The sequence below is a fragment of the Aspergillus multicolor genome (assembly GCF_047715735.1).
Source record: "Aspergillus multicolor strain CBS 133.54 unplaced genomic scaffold BDW74scaffold_18, whole genome shotgun sequence".
Taxonomy (NCBI): domain Eukaryota; kingdom Fungi; phylum Ascomycota; class Eurotiomycetes; order Eurotiales; family Aspergillaceae; genus Aspergillus; species Aspergillus multicolor.
The window spans coordinates 40,180-62,156 of NW_027395969.1; the positions used below are offsets into that span (position 1 = coordinate 40,180).

The 21,977-nt window shown below is 52.0% G+C and overlaps 11 protein-coding genes across 11 annotated transcripts; 6 read left to right on the plus strand and 5 right to left on the minus strand.

Annotated features, from left to right (window-relative positions):
* Positions 1 to 12: 12 nt before the first annotated feature.
* On the plus strand, positions 13 to 1,065 carry BDW74DRAFT_155767 (oxidoreductase, short chain dehydrogenase/reductase family). The gene has a single exon (XM_073724888.1). The coding sequence runs from the start codon at positions 215 to 217 to the stop codon at positions 947 to 949; it is 735 nt and encodes a 244-aa protein (XP_073582294.1). The 5' UTR covers positions 13 to 214; the 3' UTR covers positions 950 to 1,065.
* Positions 1,066 to 1,473: 408 nt separating this feature from the next.
* On the minus strand, positions 1,474 to 1,743 carry BDW74DRAFT_179565 (uncharacterized protein; the record flags this gene model as incomplete). Its single annotated transcript, XM_073729495.1, has 2 exons — positions 1,474 to 1,495; positions 1,553 to 1,743. 2 exons carry the CDS (start codon positions 1,741 to 1,743, stop codon positions 1,474 to 1,476), a joined length of 213 nt encoding a protein of 70 aa, XP_073582295.1.
* A 1,985-nt stretch (positions 1,744 to 3,728) lies between these two features.
* On the plus strand, positions 3,729 to 4,223 carry BDW74DRAFT_179566 (uncharacterized protein; the record flags this gene model as incomplete). Its single annotated transcript, XM_073729496.1, has 1 exon — positions 3,729 to 4,223. One exon carries the CDS (start codon positions 3,729 to 3,731, stop codon positions 4,221 to 4,223), a length of 495 nt encoding a protein of 164 aa, XP_073582296.1.
* Positions 4,224 to 4,401: 178 nt separating this feature from the next.
* BDW74DRAFT_179567 (uncharacterized protein) lies at positions 4,402 to 4,956 on the plus strand (the record flags this gene model as incomplete). Its single annotated transcript, XM_073729497.1, has 1 exon — positions 4,402 to 4,956. One exon carries the CDS (start codon positions 4,402 to 4,404, stop codon positions 4,954 to 4,956), a length of 555 nt encoding a protein of 184 aa, XP_073582297.1.
* A 174-nt stretch (positions 4,957 to 5,130) lies between these two features.
* BDW74DRAFT_185971 (uncharacterized protein) lies at positions 5,131 to 7,095 on the minus strand (the record flags this gene model as incomplete). The annotated part of the gene is made up of 8 exons (XM_073731163.1): positions 5,131 to 5,447; positions 5,512 to 5,755; positions 5,820 to 5,877; positions 5,947 to 6,213; positions 6,275 to 6,450; positions 6,520 to 6,586; positions 6,658 to 6,844; positions 6,897 to 7,095. The coding sequence occupies 8 exons, from the start codon at positions 7,093 to 7,095 to the stop codon at positions 5,131 to 5,133; spliced, it is 1,515 nt and encodes a 504-aa protein (XP_073582298.1).
* A 366-nt stretch (positions 7,096 to 7,461) lies between these two features.
* BDW74DRAFT_168784 (uncharacterized protein) lies at positions 7,462 to 9,392 on the plus strand (the record flags this gene model as incomplete). Its single annotated transcript, XM_073726897.1, has 6 exons — positions 7,462 to 7,725; positions 7,798 to 8,569; positions 8,624 to 8,673; positions 8,730 to 8,827; positions 8,957 to 9,225; positions 9,277 to 9,392. 6 exons carry the CDS (start codon positions 7,462 to 7,464, stop codon positions 9,390 to 9,392), a joined length of 1,569 nt encoding a protein of 522 aa, XP_073582299.1.
* A 158-nt stretch (positions 9,393 to 9,550) lies between these two features.
* Positions 9,551 to 11,797, minus strand: BDW74DRAFT_179570 (uncharacterized protein; the record flags this gene model as incomplete). Its single annotated transcript, XM_073729498.1, has 4 exons — positions 9,551 to 10,356; positions 10,410 to 11,095; positions 11,153 to 11,515; positions 11,574 to 11,797. 4 exons carry the CDS (start codon positions 11,795 to 11,797, stop codon positions 9,551 to 9,553), a joined length of 2,079 nt encoding a protein of 692 aa, XP_073582300.1.
* Positions 11,798 to 12,345: 548 nt separating this feature from the next.
* On the plus strand, positions 12,346 to 13,421 carry BDW74DRAFT_179571 (uncharacterized protein; the record flags this gene model as incomplete). Its single annotated transcript, XM_073729499.1, has 2 exons — positions 12,346 to 12,842; positions 12,908 to 13,421. 2 exons carry the CDS (start codon positions 12,346 to 12,348, stop codon positions 13,419 to 13,421), a joined length of 1,011 nt encoding a protein of 336 aa, XP_073582301.1.
* A 377-nt stretch (positions 13,422 to 13,798) lies between these two features.
* Positions 13,799 to 15,570, plus strand: BDW74DRAFT_36665 (NAD(P)/FAD-dependent oxidoreductase). Its single transcript, XM_073732621.1, has one exon. It carries the CDS (start codon positions 13,953 to 13,955, stop codon positions 15,327 to 15,329), a length of 1,377 nt encoding a protein of 458 aa, XP_073582302.1. The 5' UTR covers positions 13,799 to 13,952; the 3' UTR covers positions 15,330 to 15,570.
* BDW74DRAFT_36660 (uncharacterized protein) lies at positions 15,506 to 16,401 on the minus strand. Its single transcript, XM_073732620.1, has 2 exons — positions 16,012 to 16,401; positions 15,506 to 15,935 (listed from the first exon to the last, which is right to left on the minus strand). The coding sequence occupies exons 1-2, from the start codon at positions 16,242 to 16,244 to the stop codon at positions 15,683 to 15,685; spliced, it is 486 nt and encodes a 161-aa protein (XP_073582303.1). The 5' UTR covers positions 16,245 to 16,401; the 3' UTR covers positions 15,506 to 15,682.
* Positions 16,402 to 18,504: 2,103 nt separating this feature from the next.
* On the minus strand, positions 18,505 to 20,114 carry BDW74DRAFT_179574 (uncharacterized protein; the record flags this gene model as incomplete). Its single annotated transcript, XM_073729500.1, has 8 exons — positions 18,505 to 18,562; positions 18,623 to 19,103; positions 19,169 to 19,300; positions 19,348 to 19,398; positions 19,449 to 19,668; positions 19,763 to 19,815; positions 19,864 to 20,029; positions 20,088 to 20,114. The coding sequence occupies 8 exons, from the start codon at positions 20,112 to 20,114 to the stop codon at positions 18,505 to 18,507; spliced, it is 1,188 nt and encodes a 395-aa protein (XP_073582304.1).
* Between the last annotated feature and the right edge of the window lie 1,863 nt (positions 20,115 to 21,977).

Consider the following 21,977-nt stretch of genomic DNA (forward strand, 5'->3'; position numbering starts at 1 on the left):
ATATGGTCGAAGCAGCAACGCTGCTACTTGCATTACTTTGTGCTACCCAACAACACTCCGACCTGCTGACAGTGGATAACGGAGTTAAGGGCCTGGTCCACTCTCGTCCGAACTGTTGCCATGGATCGGCGCATGCAATGGCTTAAATATCCGGTGCTTCCTACCATCTTCCAATTCTTACAATTATCACCACTTCCAAGGTATCACAGACACCATGGCCCCCATTCGCAACACCACCGTCCTCATCATCGGCGGCTCATCCGGCATCGGTCTCGGCGTCGCCGAAAAGTGCCTGCAAGAGGGCGCAACAGTGCACATCGCCTCGTCCAGCAGCACCCGCGTCACCGAAGCCACCACCACCCTGCAGAACAGGTACCCCTCTGCAAAGATCACGGGCCACACATGTGATCTCAGCGGCGCCGACGCCGAAGACCGCCTTGTCAGCCTCCTCGCACCAATCGCGCCCCTCGACCACATCGTCTTCACAGCCGGCGACCCCCTCGCCATCAAACCACTGGGCGACATCGACATCGCCGCAATTCATCGCGCCGGGCACATCCGCTTCGTTGTCCCGCTTCTCCTGGGCAAACTCGCGCCCCGATACGTTGTTCCAGGCTACAAGTCCTCGCTTACCCTGACGACCGGCGCAATCGCCGACAAGCCCATGCCCAACTGGTCGCTGATCAACGGGTACATGACGGGCCTGGTTGGGGCGACGAAGAACCTTGCGCTGGACCTTAAGCCGCTGCGCGTGAATATTGTTAGTCCCGGTGCGGTGGCGACGCCGTTGTGGGGCGCCCAGGGGGTGCCCGAGGCTGTGGGGGAGAATACGCTTACCGGGAAGGTTGGGACGGTTGAGGAGGTTGCGGAGGCGTATGTTTATCTGATGAAGGACTCGAATGCGACGGGGGCTTGTGTGAAGACGAACTCGGGGAGTGTTTTGATGTGATTTCCTATTGGTTACGTAGGTATGGGTGGCCCAGCAGGAAAAGAAAATACTTAGAAGGACGTTAACACAATGAAAGGCAAATAAACAAATGTTGCTTGAAAGCAGCAGAATATTTCAGATTGAGGTATCGCTGAGGTCGCTCGCTAGTCATCGTCTTAGAGTCTCGTACTGGATGGCCTGCCAACCCAGTCGAAGCGCCGAGAGCAGTTCATTAGGTAAACAAGAGGAGAGTCCAAGACTCCAAGTAGACTGTAGAGCAGAACAACAAGCAACAGTAACAGTAAGGTCAAACAAGACTGTACAGTCAAAGCAAAACAGGATATTCAAGCAGCGGGAGCGTTAAAGACAGTACAGAAGCGTAAATGCAGTGCAGGTTTGAGTAAAGAGTGTGAGTGAACCATAGCCCTTGGGAAACTACCATGCTCAGGCATTTAATGTAGCAAGGGCCAGTAGGTCGGGTCGGTTGAGTTCGTTTGTTCGTTCGTAGTAGTGGTAGTCGGCAGACGTATACCGTGTCTCGTGCTTCACCAAGCGCGTTGGTACCAACTAAGCATCAAAACATTAGTCAAAACTGCGGTGCCAAGTTAAGAGAAGAAGACTCACCTCAAGCGCTGACCAGCTCTCCGCCCAGCAGGAAAGTTGTACTCGTCCTCCCAAGACTCCTTGGCAGCCATCAGGGGCCCCCACTCCTCCTTGATAGCGGCGAGGCGTTTCTTGAACTTGGAGAAGACGGTCATAGTGCTGCGGAGGCTGCCGAAGCTGCGCTTAGCGCTGAGGGTCGCAGGGGAGCTCATTTTGCAGTGGTTGGTTGGTTGGTTGGGTAGTTGGTGAACAGCGAAGATGGGTAAGAAGTACGTTGGTAAGACACGACTAGCGCGTAAACTGAACAGAACAGAACAGAACGGGTAAAGGAATGGACAGACTGTCAAAGTCCGGAGTTTGTTGAGATCGAGAGTTGGATCTTGGTTGATGGCTCTCTGCATCGGTGGGTGAGGATGTACCTAATTTATAGATCGATGACCGTGGTTGGGGGTCCACAGGAGCTGCACGACAGTTCCCTGACCAGGCTGTTGCGTTTTGCCTTGGACTTGCTGTTTCAGCATACAGAACACACGGACTGACTCGATAAGATTTGTTGGGGTCAAGCACATGGTCGGGATGCCGATGATCCATCAGCTGGCCTGCCGATCACTTCCCGGAGAGTGCAATGGACCATGGATCATCGCCGGCAGTGCCAACTCTAAATGCCACATTGTCGCACCATTCCAGAGCTTCGGGACGAACGATGGGCCTGTGCGACTGCTCGATGGTTGTTCATGGCTGGCTGGATTGTTCTATAGAGTTTCTGCTCCGTATCTCGTATGTAGATAGGTAGTTGGCAGCATCAAAGCCCACAGTCAAGGTAGGAACAACCGTTTAGAATTACTCCGTCTACATACCCCCAAAATAAATCAATCACATTGCCATCAAGCCCAGCAGTCGCGAATTGATGGCAGCTGATATTAAAGCCATTGATCATCCAAGCGCAGACCCCAGCAAGCTTACGGCAGCACCGACCAATTTTTGCTTTGCATGCATCCGCCTAGGTCATATGAGCATCCAAGCTCAACCCTACTCTTCCTGTTGATTATGATCAACTTACTATAGCCGATCAACCGACAACGGTGAACTTTTTTAGCCCAGACTGCTCGGTACTTTTAATCTTAAGCTTTCAGAGTAGCTTGCCATTGCATATGAAGAGCTTGTTTTGAAACAGCAATTTAGATACTTCAGGAGTAATGCATGACTCGCGTGCCTGTCGATCCTCAACGCGTTGTCAGAAACTCGACGCATCGCTGACACCTGGGATTCAGGAGGTTGGTCGATCAACCTAGAGCAGTCAAAGAACTGTTCAATAGAGCTGTTTGGTATAGCACTCGGTGAACCATCATAGCACAGGTCGCTGCCCGGCTTCTCTGATCAAGATAGCATGGGTGGTCAGTTAAATGCCCCGCTGTAATGGAAGGAGTGGACAACCTGAGGCTCGCGCTCCAGCTACACACAAAACAAGATTCCATGAGCTTCCAGCCTTACCCCATGCTTATACAAACCTATGAAATGTCCCTTCATCGAAGTATATGCAGCTTTAAATTCCACTCCATACATAGCTGAAGCTGTTATGGGCATAAGGTACGCATACCTGGGTAGATATGAAGCGCAGCATTCATGCAAGAACTCAGCTGGTTTATTGACTACCTAGGTAGGTATACATACCTAGGTACACCGAAGCTGTGGATATCCAGCCCTACCTCCAATATTCTTGAAAATGTTTCCATTGTTCGTTCCTTCTATCTTCTTTTTGATCAGGCAGTGCGGCTTTGTTACATTGTCCCAGGCGGCCTTTTCACCCGTTTATTCCAGAGATGGTTGCTTTGACTCTCTGAAGGCTGATTTAGAGCATGGCGAGACTCGCTCAATGGCGATTATGCCTAATCTCCGCCGTGTCCTCGCCTAGGCTCAAACATTCTTTGATTCCCTTGCCATGGTAGGCTCGTGTCATGCAAAAGAATGGTTTCCGTTTGTTCTTTGCTAACGTCGGGTTCTGTCTGCCCATCCATCCCTTTGTGACCACTGAATGATGGATGAAAGAACCTTAACCCATCACTAGCTATATATAGATACTATACTGGATGTGAAATCCGCCCGCAAGACATCTATGGTATCACATAGGCACAGTCCAGCCGTCCAGAGCTTCAACCTCCTGCAAGATTCTCCAATATTTAATTACCAACCAACCACCATGTCTCTCGACGGACTCAACCTCACCCCGGACAGCGAAGTCCTAGCCACAATCTTCCCCGACACAGCAAAGATTTCAACAACAATCCTCTCCAGCACCATAAAAACATGCACATTCATCGCACACCTCCAGAACTTAGCCGGAGAAACCGACGAAGAACTCGTCGTACACCTTGAACTCTCATCCCCCGACGAACCCGGTACCAGCATCACGCCCACCGTCTCAGCACTGCAGAGCCTAGCAGCCCTCGCAATCCCAGGCCTCGTGCCATTCGTCCTCGAATTCGGCACTGCGATTGCAGAAGACGGGAGGACGCTCGCTTACTCCGCGACCACGTATTTCGCTGATACGGTGGCGCTCGATAGCGTCTGGGGCGACCTACCTGATTCTCAGCGGGGGAATATTGCATCGCAGGTTTCCGACGCAATGGCGAAGATCCAAAACATTGATCTGCGTGGAGCCAAGGCGCAGGCGATCCTCCGGACTCGCGTGTGAGGTGGAGATGATTCCTTTCCAAACTCTGCCACTGGTATTCCAACCAGCCCAACCGTACCACTCGGCGGGCCGAGTCTGGGCTTTTTCTCGGATATGCGGATATCTTCATGCTCGTTACTGTTACGGATACGGCGGACGGAGGCCTTAAGGTTGAGACCCGCCCCTCATCCACATCCACATGCAAGATGCCGTGGTCCTCTGCCACAACGACATCGAGCCGCGGCATATCCTTGCTATGAAAAGCACGGGTTCGCGCGGTTCGCGCTTGAGCTCTCGCGAGGACCAGTATAAGTACAAGTACGATCTCGCCGGGATCGTCGACTGGAGGATGGCCGGCTTCTATCCATTTGCGTTTGAGACTGCGGACAAGGACGTTGTCCTGGGAAACTGTAACCACGAGTTCGGATGGTATAGGCTTTTCAAGGATCGGACGGCGCGGTTTCTGCGGCCTTCTTTCTCTGCGTCTTCGTCTTCATATGCGTCTTCCCTGCATGAGGCCCAGGAGTTATTGATGCGTGCAATGGCACTCGTGCGTGTCGCCACGGCCAAGTCCGAGGAGAAGACGGGGAATCTAGGGACTCTTATGCAGGTGAGGTGGCTTGAGAGGGAGAAGGTGGTGAGGAGTGATGACTTGGCTGTTGGGTTCGTTAGGGAGCCGAAGGCCTGTGGGGTCAGGAGGTTTAGGAAGGAGGATAATGAGGAGTTGGTTGCTTGTATGTCTTTTAACTTCTAGGTATTTAGTGCTGGGGCTTCGGACCAATACCTATCCTCTGCGTTCATGATAGCATTCGACTACCTAGTACCTAGGTACAGCCCCTTTCGTGCGATGTTAATCGTGCAATCAATTGTTAACTTATTACCTTATTTCCATCCCTGTTTACCTATGTCCATAAGTTCATACAGCAGACTAGATAGTATACCGAAACAACGGACTCTCATCCCCCAAATCCGCCAGTTCTTCCTGCGTATATCTAGCATACACATCCTCGAGGCTAGGGAACAATGCCTCCTTTCTTGTGTTTAGCTGTCTGAACTTCCACCGTAAGAAACAAGCAGCTGTTAATGAGAGAACAATGACCCCCAATGACGTCCCGTACCCTGTCCAGTAGTATGGCGCCTCTTTCGCGAGGTAGATGTTTGTCCCAGCAACGCCGCCGAGGTTACCTATGGAGATCATGAGAGCCATTCCTGCGGAGCGTTTCCAGGGGCCGGCGAGGTTGTTTGCTAGGAAACCAAAGTTAGCCATGGTCACTTTTCACATCCTCAATGAATAGGATATGGTACATACCCGTCCATGCAACTGTCCCGCAGACAATACAGTAGAGACCCATGGCCACGGGAAACAGCATGAAATAAAGTGCACCCGGTGCGTAGCCGTCCTTTGGAATCGCGATTAGGCCGATGAGACCGATGCCGCCGACGACTAGGGGCCAGATGACGAACATCGAGCGGTCTTTGGCTTTATCTGAGAGGTATGCAGCTAGCAGGAGAGCGATTACTGCAGCTACATAGATAGGTATTGTCATTAGTTGCTGGATTGAATTAGCAAGCGGACTAGATCCGACGCCTCATAAACCGTTCAGAGAGGCGGCTTACAGCAATGGCCGCTGTATAGCCCAGTTCTGCGATGACCGTTGGGAGTGCATATATAAACCTTGCAAGAATGATCTTTAGCATATCTTCGACATGGGGTATGCAGTGGAAGGAAATATGGATAGCATACCCATATATCGGAATGGCCGATCCCCAATATACGACTACAATCAACCAAACCTTGTAATCCCGCAGTGCCGCCCATACATACTTCCACTGGAATGTCTGATGCTCGTCGAATGATCCGTGGCTAGTTCCAGTATCGTATTTCAATCTGTGAACCAGAATCGCTTTTTCGTCTTCGTTCAGGAACCGCGCGGATTCCGGGCTATCAGGGAGGAGGAACGGGGCTGCGATACCAAGGAGGACCGTCAGGATGCCTTCGAGGATGAATAGCCTGGAGCTAATTAGTTTGGGCAAGGAAAGATGTGGTCAAGTAGGTAAAGTAAGTGACGAACCATCTCCACCCGGACAGGCCCGCAACGCCGTCCATCAGGTTAATCAGATACGCCAGAAGTCCGGATAAAGCACCGGACATGGCACCGGCGGAGTAGAATATGCCCGCGCGTAGTTGGATCTCATGGCGACGGTACCAGGTTGTTAGGAGGTAACTCGCCGCAGGGAAGAAGCCGGCCTGTTACGTAGCATTTGTGGTCAGTTCCCAGGTTTAATATTGGCTGTGGGGGTATAGGGGCAGGCATACTTCGCAGATAGCAAGAAAGAACCGTGCAGCCATAAGACCCGAGAAGCCTTGAACTATACCTTGGAGGCTAAATACGGTAAAAGAGAGTGTGGTTAGTAGAGGTATCGCGAGTTCGGCTCACTCAGGGTTAAGGCTTACGTTGAGACAACCCCCCAAGCGACGACCATAAGTCCAATGAAGACTGATGGCCTCAGAAACTTAAGGACTAGATTGGACGGAATCTCGAATAGTGCGTAAGGAATAAAGAAGATGGAGTTGCACAGATTATACTGCGTGCTCGTGAGGTGCAGGTCCTCCTTGAGGCCGATGATGGCGGCATTTCCCACTAGCACGTTGTTAGCTTGTTATTTTGAATAGAAGAACATTGGACAACACACTGTTGGAGCGATCCAAGTAGGACATCAGATATAGAGCGGCAAGAACAGGTAAGAGGTAGAGGTCGATCTCCCTGCGGATTTTGCCCTCCTGCTCCGGTGTATAGGACAGCAGGTCTTCCGAGACAGCAAGCTGAACATCTTCAGGCTTTGGCAGGTCGTAGGACCCTTTGCAATGCTCTTGCTTCTCGGTGGAGGTCATTTTGTTACCCAGGAAGTGGTCTACTTGCAATCCATAGGCTAGCCGGGGGGAGGGGGGCATTAAAGCATGCCCACGCAAGCTGTGTAGATGATAGGATCAAAGTCGTTCGCTATCTGATTGGCGGCATACCTGAAAGATCACAAAAAACCCTTATCAGCCGGCCGTCTCAGGACCGTGTCTTGACCGTCTCGGCGCCGGGCCGGTCGTAGAGATTAACTTGCAGAAGCTTGAGTTCCGATAGGCTTCTCCGCACTTCTCCAAGTGAGGGGAAGGTGGTAAATATAGGCACACTCTGAGGGTATCCCACCTTCCATCCTGCGCACTTCTCGTTCGAGCATCTGCAGTTCCAAGGTTCCACACAACATCATGACTTGGGAAACTGCAGCCCAGCAGGTTCGCGAGGCCTTGACGAGCGCTATCCCAGAGAAATGGGTTCTTCCGCCGCACTACAAGGACAATAAGGGGGACCTTCAAAACGTGCCAGAGACTTGTGGCCTCTTAACGGACGAAGACATTTACATTACTGGCCTTGGTGCATCGACTTTGGTCGACAAACTCGCGGGCGGAGAACTTTCCGCAGTCAAGGTCACGGATGCATTCTGTGCGAGGGCAGCAATTGCGCATCAGCTGGTAAGGCAAAGGCTTACACTCAAGAGTCTTGGAAATACTTAGGTCAATGCTAATCTTTGATGTGGTCAATAGGTCAACTGTCTAACCGTCTTCTTCCCTTCCGAAGCACAGCAACGAGCAAAGGAACTAGACGATCACCTTCGGAAAACTGGCAAGCCCGTCGGTCCCCTTCATGGCCTTCCAGTCGCATTAAAAGATACCTACGACATCCCCGGCTACTCAACAACATGGGGGTATGCCGCGAATGCAGACCACCGCGCCACCCGCGAATCCGCGACCGTCCGCACCCTCCGACAAGCCGGTGCTATCTTTTTCGCGAAGACGACAATGCCACAAGCAGGCATGCTACTAGAGACCGTTAGCAACCTATACGGGCGGACACTGAATCCCCGCGACGTTACCTTCGGCGCAGGTGGAAGTTCAGGAGGCGACGGGGCCCTCGTTGCGCTTAGAGGAAGCCCCGTCACGCCCTCTACGGACATTGGTGGCTCGATACGTGCACCCGCGGCTTTTAATGGACTATATGCCATCCGCCCGACGGCAGATCGGGTTCCGAAGCGCGGCATGAAGAGCGTAGAGAGCGGGCAGTTGGACATCAGAGTGTCGTGTGGACCGGTCGCACATAGCCTGGCCGATGTCAAGCTGCTGACGCGTGTTCTAACGGACTGGCCGCAGACGCGATACGATGCAACTTGTGTTCCAATCCCATGGCGGGACATTAATAAAGCCGGTCAGAAGCTTGCATTTGGGCTGTGGGAGTTTGACGGTGTTGTCAAACCTCACCCGCCTATTCTTAGGGCAATGCGAGAGACAGCGGAGCAGCTTGAGGCTGCCGGTCATGAAGGTAAACGCCCTCTTATCTATATATTTGTTTCTGTGACTAACGTAAACATGGTAGTTATCAAATTTGAGATGCCCTTCGACTGCTGGGAAGCATCTCAGGTCTATGTAAGTTGTTTGCGTTGCGTGAGATATACGCCTGTGGTATCTAACCCGTTGTACAGATGGATATCTATTATCAGTGTGGTACAGAGGAGTGCACTGCGCTGTTGGAAAAGGCCAATGAGCCCATAATGCCCGCCTACCAGAAGATGCTCGATACGTACAACGTCCCCAAGGGACCAATTGATGCGAAGCAGCTGAGGAAGGCAAGTTGGGTCACGGTCTACTTGGCAATATGCAGGTGCTAATCTGTCTTGTCACAGTTGATCCAAGCTCAAAACAAATACAGAGAAGCCCTTGCCGACGCATGGGACGCAACAGGCAAAATGACATCCTCGGGGCGTCCGATCGATAGCATTATTTGTTCTGTCTCCCCGATGGCCGGATACCCGCACGACTTTTTACCTTGGTGGGGATATACCACGTTGTTTAATCTGGTAGACTATCCGTCAACTGTTCTGCCCATCAAAGGCTTTAAGATCACCGAAGAACAGGACCCCAAGGATACTGGGTATATCGTACAGGATAATGTTTTTGATCAGGAATGCCAGGAAATTTGTGAGTCACTATCGAGCTTTACTGAGTGCATATGCCCTAACTTGTAATAAGATGACCCCGTACGCTGGGCGAATATGCCCGTTTGCCTGCAGCTTGTGGCAAGACCATTTGATGATGAGGATCTTATTGCAGTTACCGAGGTTGTCGATCGAGTGATCAATCCTTGACCATTATATAGAGCATTTAGAGCTATAAAGCAGCGCATACTTCGTGCGGACTGCTATGAACAACCTCAGGGATCGATCTCAGCTTGTAGTGCTGCATACATGATATTCCGTTGCAACTCACTATCTCCTAGCGATCATTGTCCTTGCACAATAACAGTTCATTCAAAGCGAAAGCCAGCGCTGTTCGTCAATTCTAGCTCCATGGAGGCCTGGACTGACGCAGCAAACGAATTGAAGTCGAGGATGTATCCTGGGGACCCAGAGGAAGACGGAATGTCTGAACCACCATGCAGGCCATTAGTACCATCATCAATACAAGCACTAGTAGCATTGGTATAGGGGTCATAGTTGTTGTTTGCTGAGCTACCGGGGACAAGCATCTCCTGACCGGGATCCATCCGTGGCCTGTTTCTTTTGAGGGTGGGACTTCTTGGGTAACGATTATTTCGAGAGCAGTCGCCCGAGCCCTGTGCAGGGCTTGTGTTGGAGGATACCAATCCAGCTGTAAGAGCTGATAACCCACGAAGTATGCACGCATAGTGCGGGTAGGGGTACTTGTCGAGAATACTTGCTACTTTGGTGAATAGCGAGTGCAGATTGGCCCAGTCTATGTATTCTAGGTGTATCCTAGCGAGCCGGTATGCGAGAGAGGCTGTGGAAAGCAGAGTCAGTGTTTCGATGCGTACACAATCTTCGGAGTTGGAACGGGGTGGTATCGAACCTGTGAATGCCGGGAATAAGGCCGAGTATGTTGGCGCCCATGGAAGATACCACTTGTAGTCATTGCCTCCTGAGATGTAACTCATGATCTGAATGCTTCGTTCGAGAGTCGCTTCTATCAGATCTCCCGGTGCGCTTGAGGGGCCAGTTTTGCTAAGAATGGCGCTGCAGACGATGATAAATGCATAGTCCTTCTGCAGGCGGAGGCTGCTGCGTTGGAATGAGGTTATGTGAAGGCCAAGCCCTACTCACGGTGAGTCGTTGGCAACAGAAGGACTGAGGTAGGACAGTGCTTACTTTCAAGCTCGTTGTCCCACTTGGTAAACCAAGTGTTGATGTCCGATTCTAAACTTCTCACCATACCCTCAAGAGCCTTGTTGCCGACATCCTGTTGTTCAAGTTGTCGAAGGTACGACCCTCTCAGCTCTACGATATCAATGGTCGACGCGATACGCATGAAGGGAAGCGTAGTTGCCATGCCACTAAAATCATCGTCCAAGGGTAGGCAAGCAGCTTGATAATTCCTAGGTCTCCGCGCTGTGCCACTAGCAACTTCTTGTTCCACTTGGTACAGGATCAATGCTGTCCTCAATTCCCGATCGAGATCATAATGTCCCTGAGGGGATTTATTGGCAGTATTACGCCTCCTCGTCCCAGTTAGGTCAAAAAGACCCATATCTCTACCCATCTCGAATGCGTGGCAGATAGCAAACCAGTTGCATTCAGCATAGACGGCAAGGAGCAACATACCCTGCACCATGCCTAGGCGTGCCGATGTAGCAAACAGGCTCTGAGCTGCTAGGCGCTGTGCCTCATAAAGACACGTTTTGCTTCTCATGCGGGACTGCATTGATGTCCGATCCGCCCTGAGAGCGACCGCCAGAATGACAACTAGACAGAATGGTGACTGTTGTCGAACGGTTTCGAATGTGTCCACCAGCGGATCAAAAAGAGGAAGAAACACGTTTGCGTTAGCCATGTACCTTGGGCTGCTGTCAGCTCCAGGGCGAGGTTACCGGGTAGCAATAGCGAGAACATACAGCTGGAAAAGAGTGCGAGCATGAGGCTCCTCAATGAGCCCTTTCGAGATGACATCCTGGTATTTCAGGCGGTCCATCACTTCCGTCCCACCACTGCAGGGTGAATCTGTGCATGCTGCTCCACGACCTGTTGCCTGACTAGATGAGGAGATCGCCGATGCCATTCCATGCACAGCGGTAATGGGAGCGTCCAGCGGCATATGGTTAAGGTCACCGTTGGCGATTGATGGATAATCTGAACGGTAAGGGGACGTCGGTGGGCTTGTAGATGTTGCGTGATATACCGAAGTGAAAGTCCTGGATCGTCGGATATCTTGTATCAAATCTCTCAATTCAACGACTTGCTTCTCCAATTCTTCCAGCCTGGTGTTGGTGGGATTCGGCGTTAGTTGCGATACGTGACGGACGGTCGCCAACATACCTGTCCATGTCCTCCCTGTCATTCTTATTGTACTCTGCATCTGGACTTCGCTTCCTGATGTTCTTGCTGCCTATCTCCTCAAAGACGCAGTCCCTGCCCGTCGCTCGACACCGGCTACAGGGTGGATGGGGGGTGTTGACGATGCATCTCGCCTTCTGCAGTCGGCAGGTGCGACAGGCCTTGAACGTTCTTTTGGCGGACCTGTAGACGATGCTCTGCGACATGGTTGATACCTTGCACGTTGACTGGAAGTGTACATGTAGAGGAGCGGGGAATGTGGATTACCCAGGTGGATTATCCTCGGGCTTATCTCGATGACTCCAACCGATCCTTCCCTTATCGAAGACATCAATACGGCCATCAGCTGGCTCCATCGTGCCTGCTCAATTTCAATCCTCCCCGAGGATTAGCGAAAACAACCACAGCCATGGTGAGCAAAGTTTATCCCAAGATCAAAGGTATATCGACCTCCCGTCCCCTGGTCCAATGAACTAATTTGTTCTTCACCTCCACCAGGCTGCTACGAATGTTCTCAGCGTCGTATCAGCTGCGACAGAAATGAACCCACTTGCCATAAGTGCACAGTCAAAGGGCTGAAGTGTAGTGGTCTGGGACTCCGCTACCGGTTCGAGGCCGACGTTGGCGCCCGAGGCAAACGTGTGGAGAAGACCCCGGCTGCTTGTACGAATTCCAGTGCTCAAGAAGAAACAAGGAGTCGTCAAACTCTAGGAAGCCTCATTGGCGATCTTGATAGGATTGAGATCATTCCTCCATGGAAGGATTTCTTACTCTCCTACTGTGCGTGCTGCCGAGGGACGCCACTGGACGATTTATTGACTCTGGAATTCTCATTCTAGTCTCTAGTACTATCGCCCCTCAGATGCTAGCCATTGATGATGCCTCCAATGAGTGGCGTCGGCTTGTATTATCAGTCTCCTTTGCTGACGACGTCGTCAGCAGCGCCGTGCTTGCCGCTGCGGCATACCACGCATCGTTCAAGTCAGAGAGTATACTACCAGTGGCCCAGGAGTCATACACCAACGCCATTAGCGGCCTCCAGAGAAGGCGAGATCTCCTTACTCTAGATCCAAGTGTCAACTGTTACAATATCCTGGCAATCCTGGTACTCCTCATCGCAGCAATGGCGACCGGCGAGCCGGACTTCCCTCCTCTGTTCAAGATGCTCAAGTTTGCTGTGTTGTCGATGGGTGAGGAGAGACTATTGGGAACAGGCGATCTAGGACGCTTCCTGCTGCGACAGATTCAAAAGTCAGTCTTGCATACTGCTCACTCTGGAGCCTATAACACAGTCTAGGCACCACTGACAGCACTAGATTCAGCGTCTATGCAGAGCCCCTTCTCAGCGAGCAATCCGGCATAGAGACCGTCTGGGCTCGCACCCAAGCAGGATTTGAATGCCTGCAACGATGTTCCACCTTGCATCCCGAGCACTCTTCGAGCCTACATACCGTGCGAAGCCAGATCGAACAAGCGTACACTATTTACCTACATCGCGCTCTTGATACTCAAACCCGAGAGCCCGAGGGGACACGCCGCTTATCTTCCATTCAGCGCGTGGAGCGTTTCCGAGAAACGGTCGAGGCTTACCCGAAAGGCTCCCCCGGCGAGCATGTTCTTGTCTGGGCCACATTCATCGTTGCTGCAGAGAGCACCTATACGACCCCGGAGCATCGGGCATTCTTTGCAGAGCGTATGCAATATCTCCATCAGATCAATGGCTTCGGGAATATTCCCAGAGCTACCAAACTTTTGGACACGATTTGGAGAGATCCAGCTGGCACACGATGGACAAGCACCATTGCTCAAGCCCAGATATTCATCATGTAGGCCAATAGATGATCAGATGAGGTCAAACCAACAGAACTCATGTTATCTGCACTTTCTCGGTAAATGTGTTTTCGGCCTTATCGTCTTGGACTGAAGGATCGACTGCGGGGTGCTTGATCAGCCACCTGGGGCACCTCCACTCGGGCACCTTCGGGCAACCTTCTCCAATTTCCCAACTGGGTAAGTAAGATGAGAAATTGGGTCTTGGCTTGGAGTCATCCACCGCATCCTTTGCTGTCCTTAACTCTCCCCGCGTTTCGCATGGGTAGTCTCTTATCGCATGATGCCCCGATGAATGGTGGCTTAAGGGTAACCATAAGGCCGGGGCCCGATTAGGTATGTTGAATGAGAAATGTGGATGGGTGAGCATGGGGTGGGCACAGTGTATAGTGATTCTAAGGGTATCTAGATACCTATAAACTAAAAGGCGTGATGTTCGCCTAAGAGCATATAATAGGAGGAAGCACCGAGTGAAGACATCCAACCCGTTGTCTCACTTCACCTCCTTCAATCAAATTTAGTCAGTTCAACATGTCCACCTCTCCCGACGGCATCTACGAACCTGGCATCATTGATCCAGGCCTCCCACTCCCTAATTCAACCCAGCCGTTTTGGCTCTCGTCCCCATCCCCTCTTGCCAAGTTTCGCTCGCCATGGCTCGAGCAGGCTGACGTTGTCATCATTGGGTCAGGAATGACCTCTGTTAGCCTCTGCCGCAGTCTCTTTGCGAAGTGTCCCGAATTGAGTATCATTGTTATTGAAGCCCGCGATCTATGCTCTGGCGCGACGGGGAGAAATGGCGGGCACATCAAGGCCATGAGCCCTGGAGTATGGTTTGAACGGAAGAAGCAGCTTGGGGTCCAGGAAGCGCTCAAGATGATGGAGTTCGAACATGGGCATCTGGACAATATGACGTCTTGCATCAAGGAGAATGACCTCGAGCGACATTGTGACCTGCAGCTCCTCGAGGGTCTTGATGTCTATCACGATAAGAAGATCTTTGAGCGTGCAATAAATGCGGTCAAGGATATGGAAAGACATAACAGCAAGCTGGCGGAGCGCTATACTGTGTATGAATTGCGTCAGGACCTTCAGGCTCATGGTCTCGGAAACCACGTCGTCGGGGCAATCGGCATGCCTGCGGCCTCAATGTGGCCATACAAGATGGTAACGGGGCTGTTCGAGAGGATGGTTCAACGGGATAACCTCAAACTCTCCATTCAAACAAACACCACCGTCACTTCTGTGACCGAGGATGTCAATTCTGCAACAGTCTACACAACCCGTGGTCCCATCAAAGCCCGTCACGTCATCCACGCAACAAACTGCTGGATAGGCCATCTTCTCCCTGAACTCCGCCCATATGTCTCGCCCGTCCGCGCCAACGTCCAGCGGCAGATCCCAATCCCAGCTCCTCAAGCACCAGCGCACGCACAAAAAAACTCCTTCTGGCTCCGCTATGCCGAGCACGACTACGACTACCTCATCCAACGCCCCGACGGATCCTACATAATAGGACGGGCGAATACAGGCCGACGGGCTACGAGCGACGACAGTCAAAAGGATGTCCTCCCGCATGCACATCTCCGGGGGACAACGCCTTTGCTATTTGACTTTCAGAGTCCCAGTGATAAGATGGATATCACTCATGCATGGAGTGGGTCCGTCGCTTTTACACTCGATGGGAATCCCTTTGTTGGAAGGTTGCCTGGTGCGAATAGAACCCATCAGTGGGTCTGCGGTGCGTATCAGGGGATTGGAATGGTTAGGGCTTTTTGCACGGCGCAGATGTTGGCTTGTTTGATTCTGGAGGAGGCTCTGCCTGAGGAGTTTCCGAAGAGTATGCTTCTTGGAGAGGAGAGAGTGCAGGCGTTCAAGGCTGCTGTTGCCAGAGAGAGTAAACTGTGAGCCATCGATCTTTCATCCATGTCCGTTGGGGATTGGAAAGGAGCGGTGGCGATTTAGCAATCCGTTTGCTCTTTTTAAAGGTCATATCATATTGAACAATGTTGAATGAGAAAGAAGCAACTTATCATAGGCTCTAAGGAGCGTAATATGATTCTATATCAAGGAATGTAGGTAAAAGTGTCTAGAACAGCCCTCTACCAACCCCGTATGGATGCAGTGCGACGTATACAACACAATGCCAGCCTAATGCAAACACCATCTAGTCCATGCAAGTGCGAGTGATTCCGGCTCTCAGTAGTAAGGTTCAACAAGGAACCCCCTCACAAATCAAAAGACCGATCCCTTAGAGAGACCTAAACATCCCGCTCATGCAGAAAGAACCACCCGCCATTGATGGTCGTGCACTCGCGATCAATGTTCCCAATCTCCCCGGTATAAGGGCCACACTTGTACTTGTTGCCGAAATCGATTGTGCCCTCAGCCTGCCCAGCCGGCCCATCAACAATGACATCCCAGTGCTCCGGGTCCGGGGCGCCGTTGGGCAGCCAGAAGAAGTAGTGCGTGTCTTCGCAGATCTCGCGCGCGACGTAGGTGGCGCCGTCGTTCCTACACACAATCATATTAGTATGCGCTTGGTACCTAGGTGATATTTGGAGGGGAGAGAGGGTTGAAGGGGACATACCAAGCGCTGTGGCAGGTTGTCGAGCCCAGTGCGGCGCCGTAGGGATCGCGCTCGGTCACTTTGATGGTTAGGTCCCAGGTGTTGCTTTCCTTGAGGTGGTAGAGCTTGATGTCGTCGATGCTGAAGGGGTAGGGGGTTGTTGCGCGCGAGGTGACGGGGGCGTTGGCGTTGGCGGCCGGGGCAGCGAGGGCTGCGCCGGCGAGGGTTAGGAGGGTTGCGAAGGTGGCTTTCATGTTGATGTAGTAAAGCTAAGAGCTTATTTGGTTTGGTTTGGTAGATTTTTTTGGATGAGTGGATGCTTGATTGAGTGTGATGTGATGCGATGCGATGCGATGCGATGCGATGATGCTGATGATGAATGTCTACCTGGAGATCCAGAGGGCTTTATATATCCTCCGAAGACCGTTGCACAGCGGTGATGCTGCACAGCATATGGCATGTCTCAAGCATGTCTTAGACCTCGTATCCAGGTTCAGCCGTCGAGGTCATCGTCATCGGCCTCACCGCAGCTCAGCCCACCTCACCTCACCTTACCTCCAGCGTGGCAAGACATACAGCAGTTACACAAACAGGCACCAATGGGAGGCACCATACGCTTGGTAAGGTAGCACACACCCTTACATCCCCCGGCGTAATCAAGGCGTGCCACAACACCCAGCAGGTCTAAGACAAGAAGGCCAGGGTAAGCATGACAAAGCGCCAATAGTTAGGGTTGGCCGGTGTGCGACTTTGCCGCTTTGGGGGCTAGTGAGACATCGCCAAGAGGGACCTCGCAGCCCAAGGCCCTTACTGGAGTCTTGAGGTGCTTATTATAGCTTGCACGGAGTCTGCGAGGGGATGCAGGTCTTAATGTTCGCAAATCAGATGACTTTTCTGTGTCTGGTAAAAATAAATCGACGGACCTGGGCTCGACCTGAAGATCGCGGATCTTTCCGTGCAGGGTAGCCTTGACGAGACCCTGTCGGTACTTGGATCCCGCGTATCCTTTAGGTCTCATGGAGGGCCAATCGGAGGCTGGCGCTGATGCAGGAGTGGTCGCACGTCATGGTAAGCAGCGCACGGCCTAGATGATGAGACCGCAGGGTGTAGCATACCTACCTACCATAGTGATTTACTAGAGGGCTTTTCCTTTCCTACGGTATGAGCTGCCGCCATTGACTAGCCAGAACCTCTCCGTCTTGCCATTGGCTTTTGTGCCAAAATTAGGTGGCTCGAGCACTCACCTATCACATATCGCTATCCATATAGACAACGCGGCTAAATGGTCGGAGACCATGGAATCTGAGACTGTGAGCACCTCCCCCTCCACAGCACGAGCAGATTGCAAAGCAGGTCATGACCGCAGTCAAAAACATACAAAGTACCAGCCTGATACAGCGGCAATAAGAAGGAGATCTCTCGCGCGAGTGATTACAATCTGAACAGACGACTACTCTCGCGTATATTGATTGCCATCCTGATGCGACTACGCGTGTTGCAACTGGACCTTGTTGGGTTCTCGAACGTGCAGCTTTGAGAATATGGTATGTGCGATGATCGAATTCGTCAACGTCGATCCCTTGCTGGCACTGACCTCGAAGACGGGCCCCGGATTGCGGGCTGGGTATGGCCGCACGCGGGAATCGCGGACATTGCGGCCGCACAGGGCCTCGGCCGATAGAACAGGAACTGCGCGGGACCAAGAGTGGCGAGCTCACTCTGCCCCAGGTGGACAAGGCATAAGATTATCGGCCGTGCGCTCCGCAACCTACCCCATCCGTATCGTTCCTGCCATCGTCCATGATGCCATTGAGCCGCACCATCTATGTGCTTCGTATCCGCGCGAATACCTCAACTCCAGCGGCTTACATTCCCGCCGTTATTAACCGGGAAGTGCTGGTTTTATCTCTATTTGGTTACTAGAGTAGCCACAACTACCGTGGCTTAACGGACTACATCGGCTGATATCCTGGAAACAAAGCTACTGGTCTGTAAAGAGGATTTGTTGGTGGGACGGGTGAGGGATCAGACGGCTGAGAGGGTGAAGAGGTTTACCTACGAGGGGACCTCTGGAGGCATTCATAGATACCTAAAGAGTCATCATCGAGGCGAGGTTGGTATATCCCAAGGTTGAGAAGACAATATCAGATGGTGAAATATGGAAGACGACTAGGAGAATATAGTAGATGATATATTTTTGATAGCCTCCAAGCACCAAGCCAAGCCAAGCACAAGCGAGCATAGCATCGCATCACCTCATAGCTCGTAAGTAAGAAAAGGGTATATACAACAGAAGTGTAGGTAAGGTAGGAAGGTAGGTAGGTAGGTATCTAGGAAAGTATGAGAGTAGGTAGGTATGGTAATGAAGGGAATGGATGGATGCCCACAAAGGGTCCCAAAGAGAAAGAAGGGGGTTGCAGTCAAGGTATGTAAGGTTGAAGAGAAAGGTGCAAAAGAAAGAATGGTCCACAGCACGAGCTGCCATCCAAGCCTCCCGTCGGGAGAAGTCCATCCCTACGCAGGGAACGGACTCCACCCAGGAACCTGCTCGGGCCCAGTCCTGCCCTCATCACTATCTCATGTCGTCAGAATAACCGCGCAGACGATGTTATTTTTATTTTTTTTCGCCTACCGCGCGTGATATCCCTGCCCATGGCCCTCCCCATCCTGATGCACAAAGTACTCATGGCGCACCGCAATTCCGGGCCCCATATTCGCCGGCGTCTCAACAAGCTCATCCTCGCTCTCGTGCCGGGACAGCTCGTTCTCATCGCCGCTGGTATTTCCCGTCGCGGAGCCAAGTCTGCTAACACCGCGACTTCCATACGGCGAGTGCAGACCGGGCGAGCCGACGACCGTTTGGCTTTGCGAGAGTGACACGGAGACCGTTGTGCGATGCTTGCTGTTTAGGTTTGCGCTGGGCCCGCCGGAGCCGGAGAGCTCGTAGCCCCGGCGCTTGTTGGAGCCGTATGTGCCGTTTCGGGAGTGCGAGCCGAAGACGAGGGTGCGGAGGACGGGGAGGCACGAAGCGATGATGGCGATGGCGGTTTCGATCATCGAGACGGTGCAGGTGATCATTTGTTCGTTGAGGTGGGAGTAGATTGCGCGGATGACTGGAAGTAAATATATGGTTAGACGATGAAAGGGATATGAGAGGGGGGTATAGGGCAGGACGCACTGCTAGTGATGACGACAAGGCCACCGAGGAGGAAGACGGAGATGACACCCCATTTCTGACGCGGGGGCATCTTTAAGCGGGCGACTTGAGAGATGGGCAGGCAGATGATGAAGACGTCGGAGAAGATGTTGACTGTGCTTGTTAGTCTACGTCCATCGACTCATGTCCAGGCCACATACAGAGAATGGTAAGCCAGTAGTTGATCGTCGCCGGCTTTTCAGGGCACGCCACTATACACCATTAGCCCAGTCCACCAGCCAGTATTCGTTATAGAGCATACACGTCGGATCCAGCAGCCCCTCCCACTGCCTCTTAGGCGGGTAGCACTTGAGCACGATATCAAAGAAGAGGACAAGCCACGTCGCACCGAGAACAGCGAGCGTAATATTGTAAACAGTCTGATACCGCGTGCGATCGGCAAGACGCTTGTAGAAAAGCACCATGGCGGCCTTGATCAGCCACAGCGAGGTGACATAGAGAGTGGAGCCGGGGATGATCATCTGCAGCGAAAAAAGCAAAAAGCGCGTTAGCACGGGAGACCGGCCTTTTAGTGTCAACGGTTAATGGGAAGTATAGACTATGGTATGGACGTACCTTCATCATCTTGACGGCGTTGTCGATCGAGGTGTGTGCCATGTCAGACATTCCTGCTCTTGTTAGATTTGATTTTTGGAGCCGGGGTTGGTTGGGCGCACCCAGGTTGAACATGTAATGCTGGATCGCCAGGTCACCGATCAGACAGAGGGCTGCCAATGTCACAAAAAAGTCATCGATGTAGAAGCGCTTCAACAGACGCCATCGGGTGACGAGACGGGCGACTTGGAAGACGCAGGCGACGACTGTGCAGACGTACCAGGCCACCTGAGCTGTCAACCATTGCCATCTCCGGACAAAACGAGGGTAAAGAGGCGAAACATACCACCTGGCCTGTATCCGGGCGAGCCATATCTGCAGTTCGTTGATCAAACAGACAGCAACAACAGAGCCGGACAAAAAGCAAGCACCGCAGACATGGATGCAGCAGCAGGGCCGTTATAAATTAATGCGAATCAATCAACAAGTGGGAAGCAGATCCATGGTGGCGACAAGCAACCTTGGGTTAAACTTCAACCAAGGAACTCAATTATTGCGAGAATCAGTTTCCAGACTGCCGGGCTGCAAGGTTCACTGGTTCGATGGAGCCATTGTTCATAAGGGAAGAACGCCCGATCTCTGCTATCTATGTGGAACATTATTGACTTTAAGCAGGTCGACGGCATTTGCAATCTACACAATCGTTACACATAGATTGCAAGGGTCTCCCTGCTGTATGAGATCGGTTTTGGATAGCTGCATCTTGCGTATGCACCCCAGAGTCGCAACCCCGGTCGAGCGGAAGCCTGATACATACACATGCATGCAGGGCATGCCCGTGAACAGTCGAATTGTAGCAACAAAACTTGGGCGAAATAGAGTTATGCATCACGGACACCATCCAGATCCCCAATTCACCGAGCTCGTGGGCTCTCCGTTGTCTAGTGCAGAACCTTCCTTGCGATAGTACCTAGGGTAGATTCCCGGCGTGCTCCGAATCAACCTTCTCTTCTCGATCAAGCGTTCGTGATCGCATCGAATTCGATCGATTCGCGTTGCAATGGAATGTAATTGCCCCACTTGCAGAGACTAGCGCGTGCTTGAATCCTGTTGGATTGGTGTTCTGGAAAAACCTCGGGGTCCAGTCAGCGCTCGCTTACACTGGAAGTACTCCACACACTTAGGGCATATGGGGAGTGTAGCCCTGAAACAGCAGCAATCCCGACGATCGGGCCTCAATAGCCTCGGTCGTCAGTCCATGGTTCCGGGTTCTCCGAGATGCATTATTGATTTGTTTCCGTGGACTGGCGTTCGCACTGTGCACTAACGCTGCAGAGCTTGCAGGCCAAGGAGCCCAGAGACTCGATTGAGGCCCGGTGCGCTGGGCGAGCGTCTAGTCTACCCCGTATTCGGGCTTGGGTTTCCGATTGAGATGCAGATTGGAGGACGGTGCCTGAGACGCGGACGCTATACTCCGAGGCTAGCAGGGTTCCTGATCCTGCAGAAGTATATCTGCCCTGAGGAACGGTGCAAAACTAAAATAAGCATCAGATTACTATAGTTGAAAGTTCTTCATGACGGAGTTAATGAATGAACAGAACACCTCGGCTCATACCTCGCCTAGGTAAACTACATATTATTATCGATGATTAGTAGTTGGCAGGTACAAGCGAGATCTAACTCGGCCGAACCCACCCTCCACCAAGACAGCACTATCAGCAATGCAGCATCCGATCCGAAGCCCTCGGATCAGCTTCAGCATAGGTCTCCAGAAAGCCCGAGCTCTCAAGAGCCAAAATGCAAATTCTGCTTGTACCTGACTAGCAAAAACACCCTTGACTCAAGAACCTTTGTGGCGCTGGACACTATCGGCTTGTTTACGTAGTTGCCAGCATCATGCCATAGCCAGAGCGAGTCATGCTCTAGTCTTCTAGTCAGACTCTTATTCTTAGCGGAGACTCGTATTCACATTCTTAGCCTCTTAAAGCCTGAGGTTTAGTTCTCGGCCTCTCGGTCTCTCGGTTCTTGCCCTGGAAGTCAAAGTTATGCTCGGCGTGAACCAGCGTTGTATTCCAAGGTGCAGTGGGACCGGGGATATCGGACACTTGGACCAGTTTCGTCTACTTAGGCTAGGCCTCAATTTCGGATTTAGGCCTGGCGCTGACTCGCCCACTCACTCAGTGTTTCCCCTTGGTCTTTGCTTTCTCAGCACTGGTCAGCACGGGTCACGTTCTCA

Coding starts and splice junctions, on each gene's coding strand:
- BDW74DRAFT_155767 (XM_073724888.1), top strand. CDS start 215: ATGGCCCCCATTCGCAACACCACCGTCCTCATCATCGGCGGCTCATCC.
- BDW74DRAFT_36665 (XM_073732621.1), top strand. CDS start 13,953: ATGTCCACCTCTCCCGACGGCATCTACGAACCTGGCATCATTGATCCA.
- BDW74DRAFT_36660 (XM_073732620.1), bottom strand. CDS start 16,244: ATGAAAGCCACCTTCGCAACCCTCCTAACCCTCGCCGGCGCAGCCCTC. Junction 15,936..16,011: donor ACAACCTGCCACAGCGCTTG/GTATGTCCCCTT, acceptor GATTGTGTGTAG/GAACGACGGCGCCACCTACG.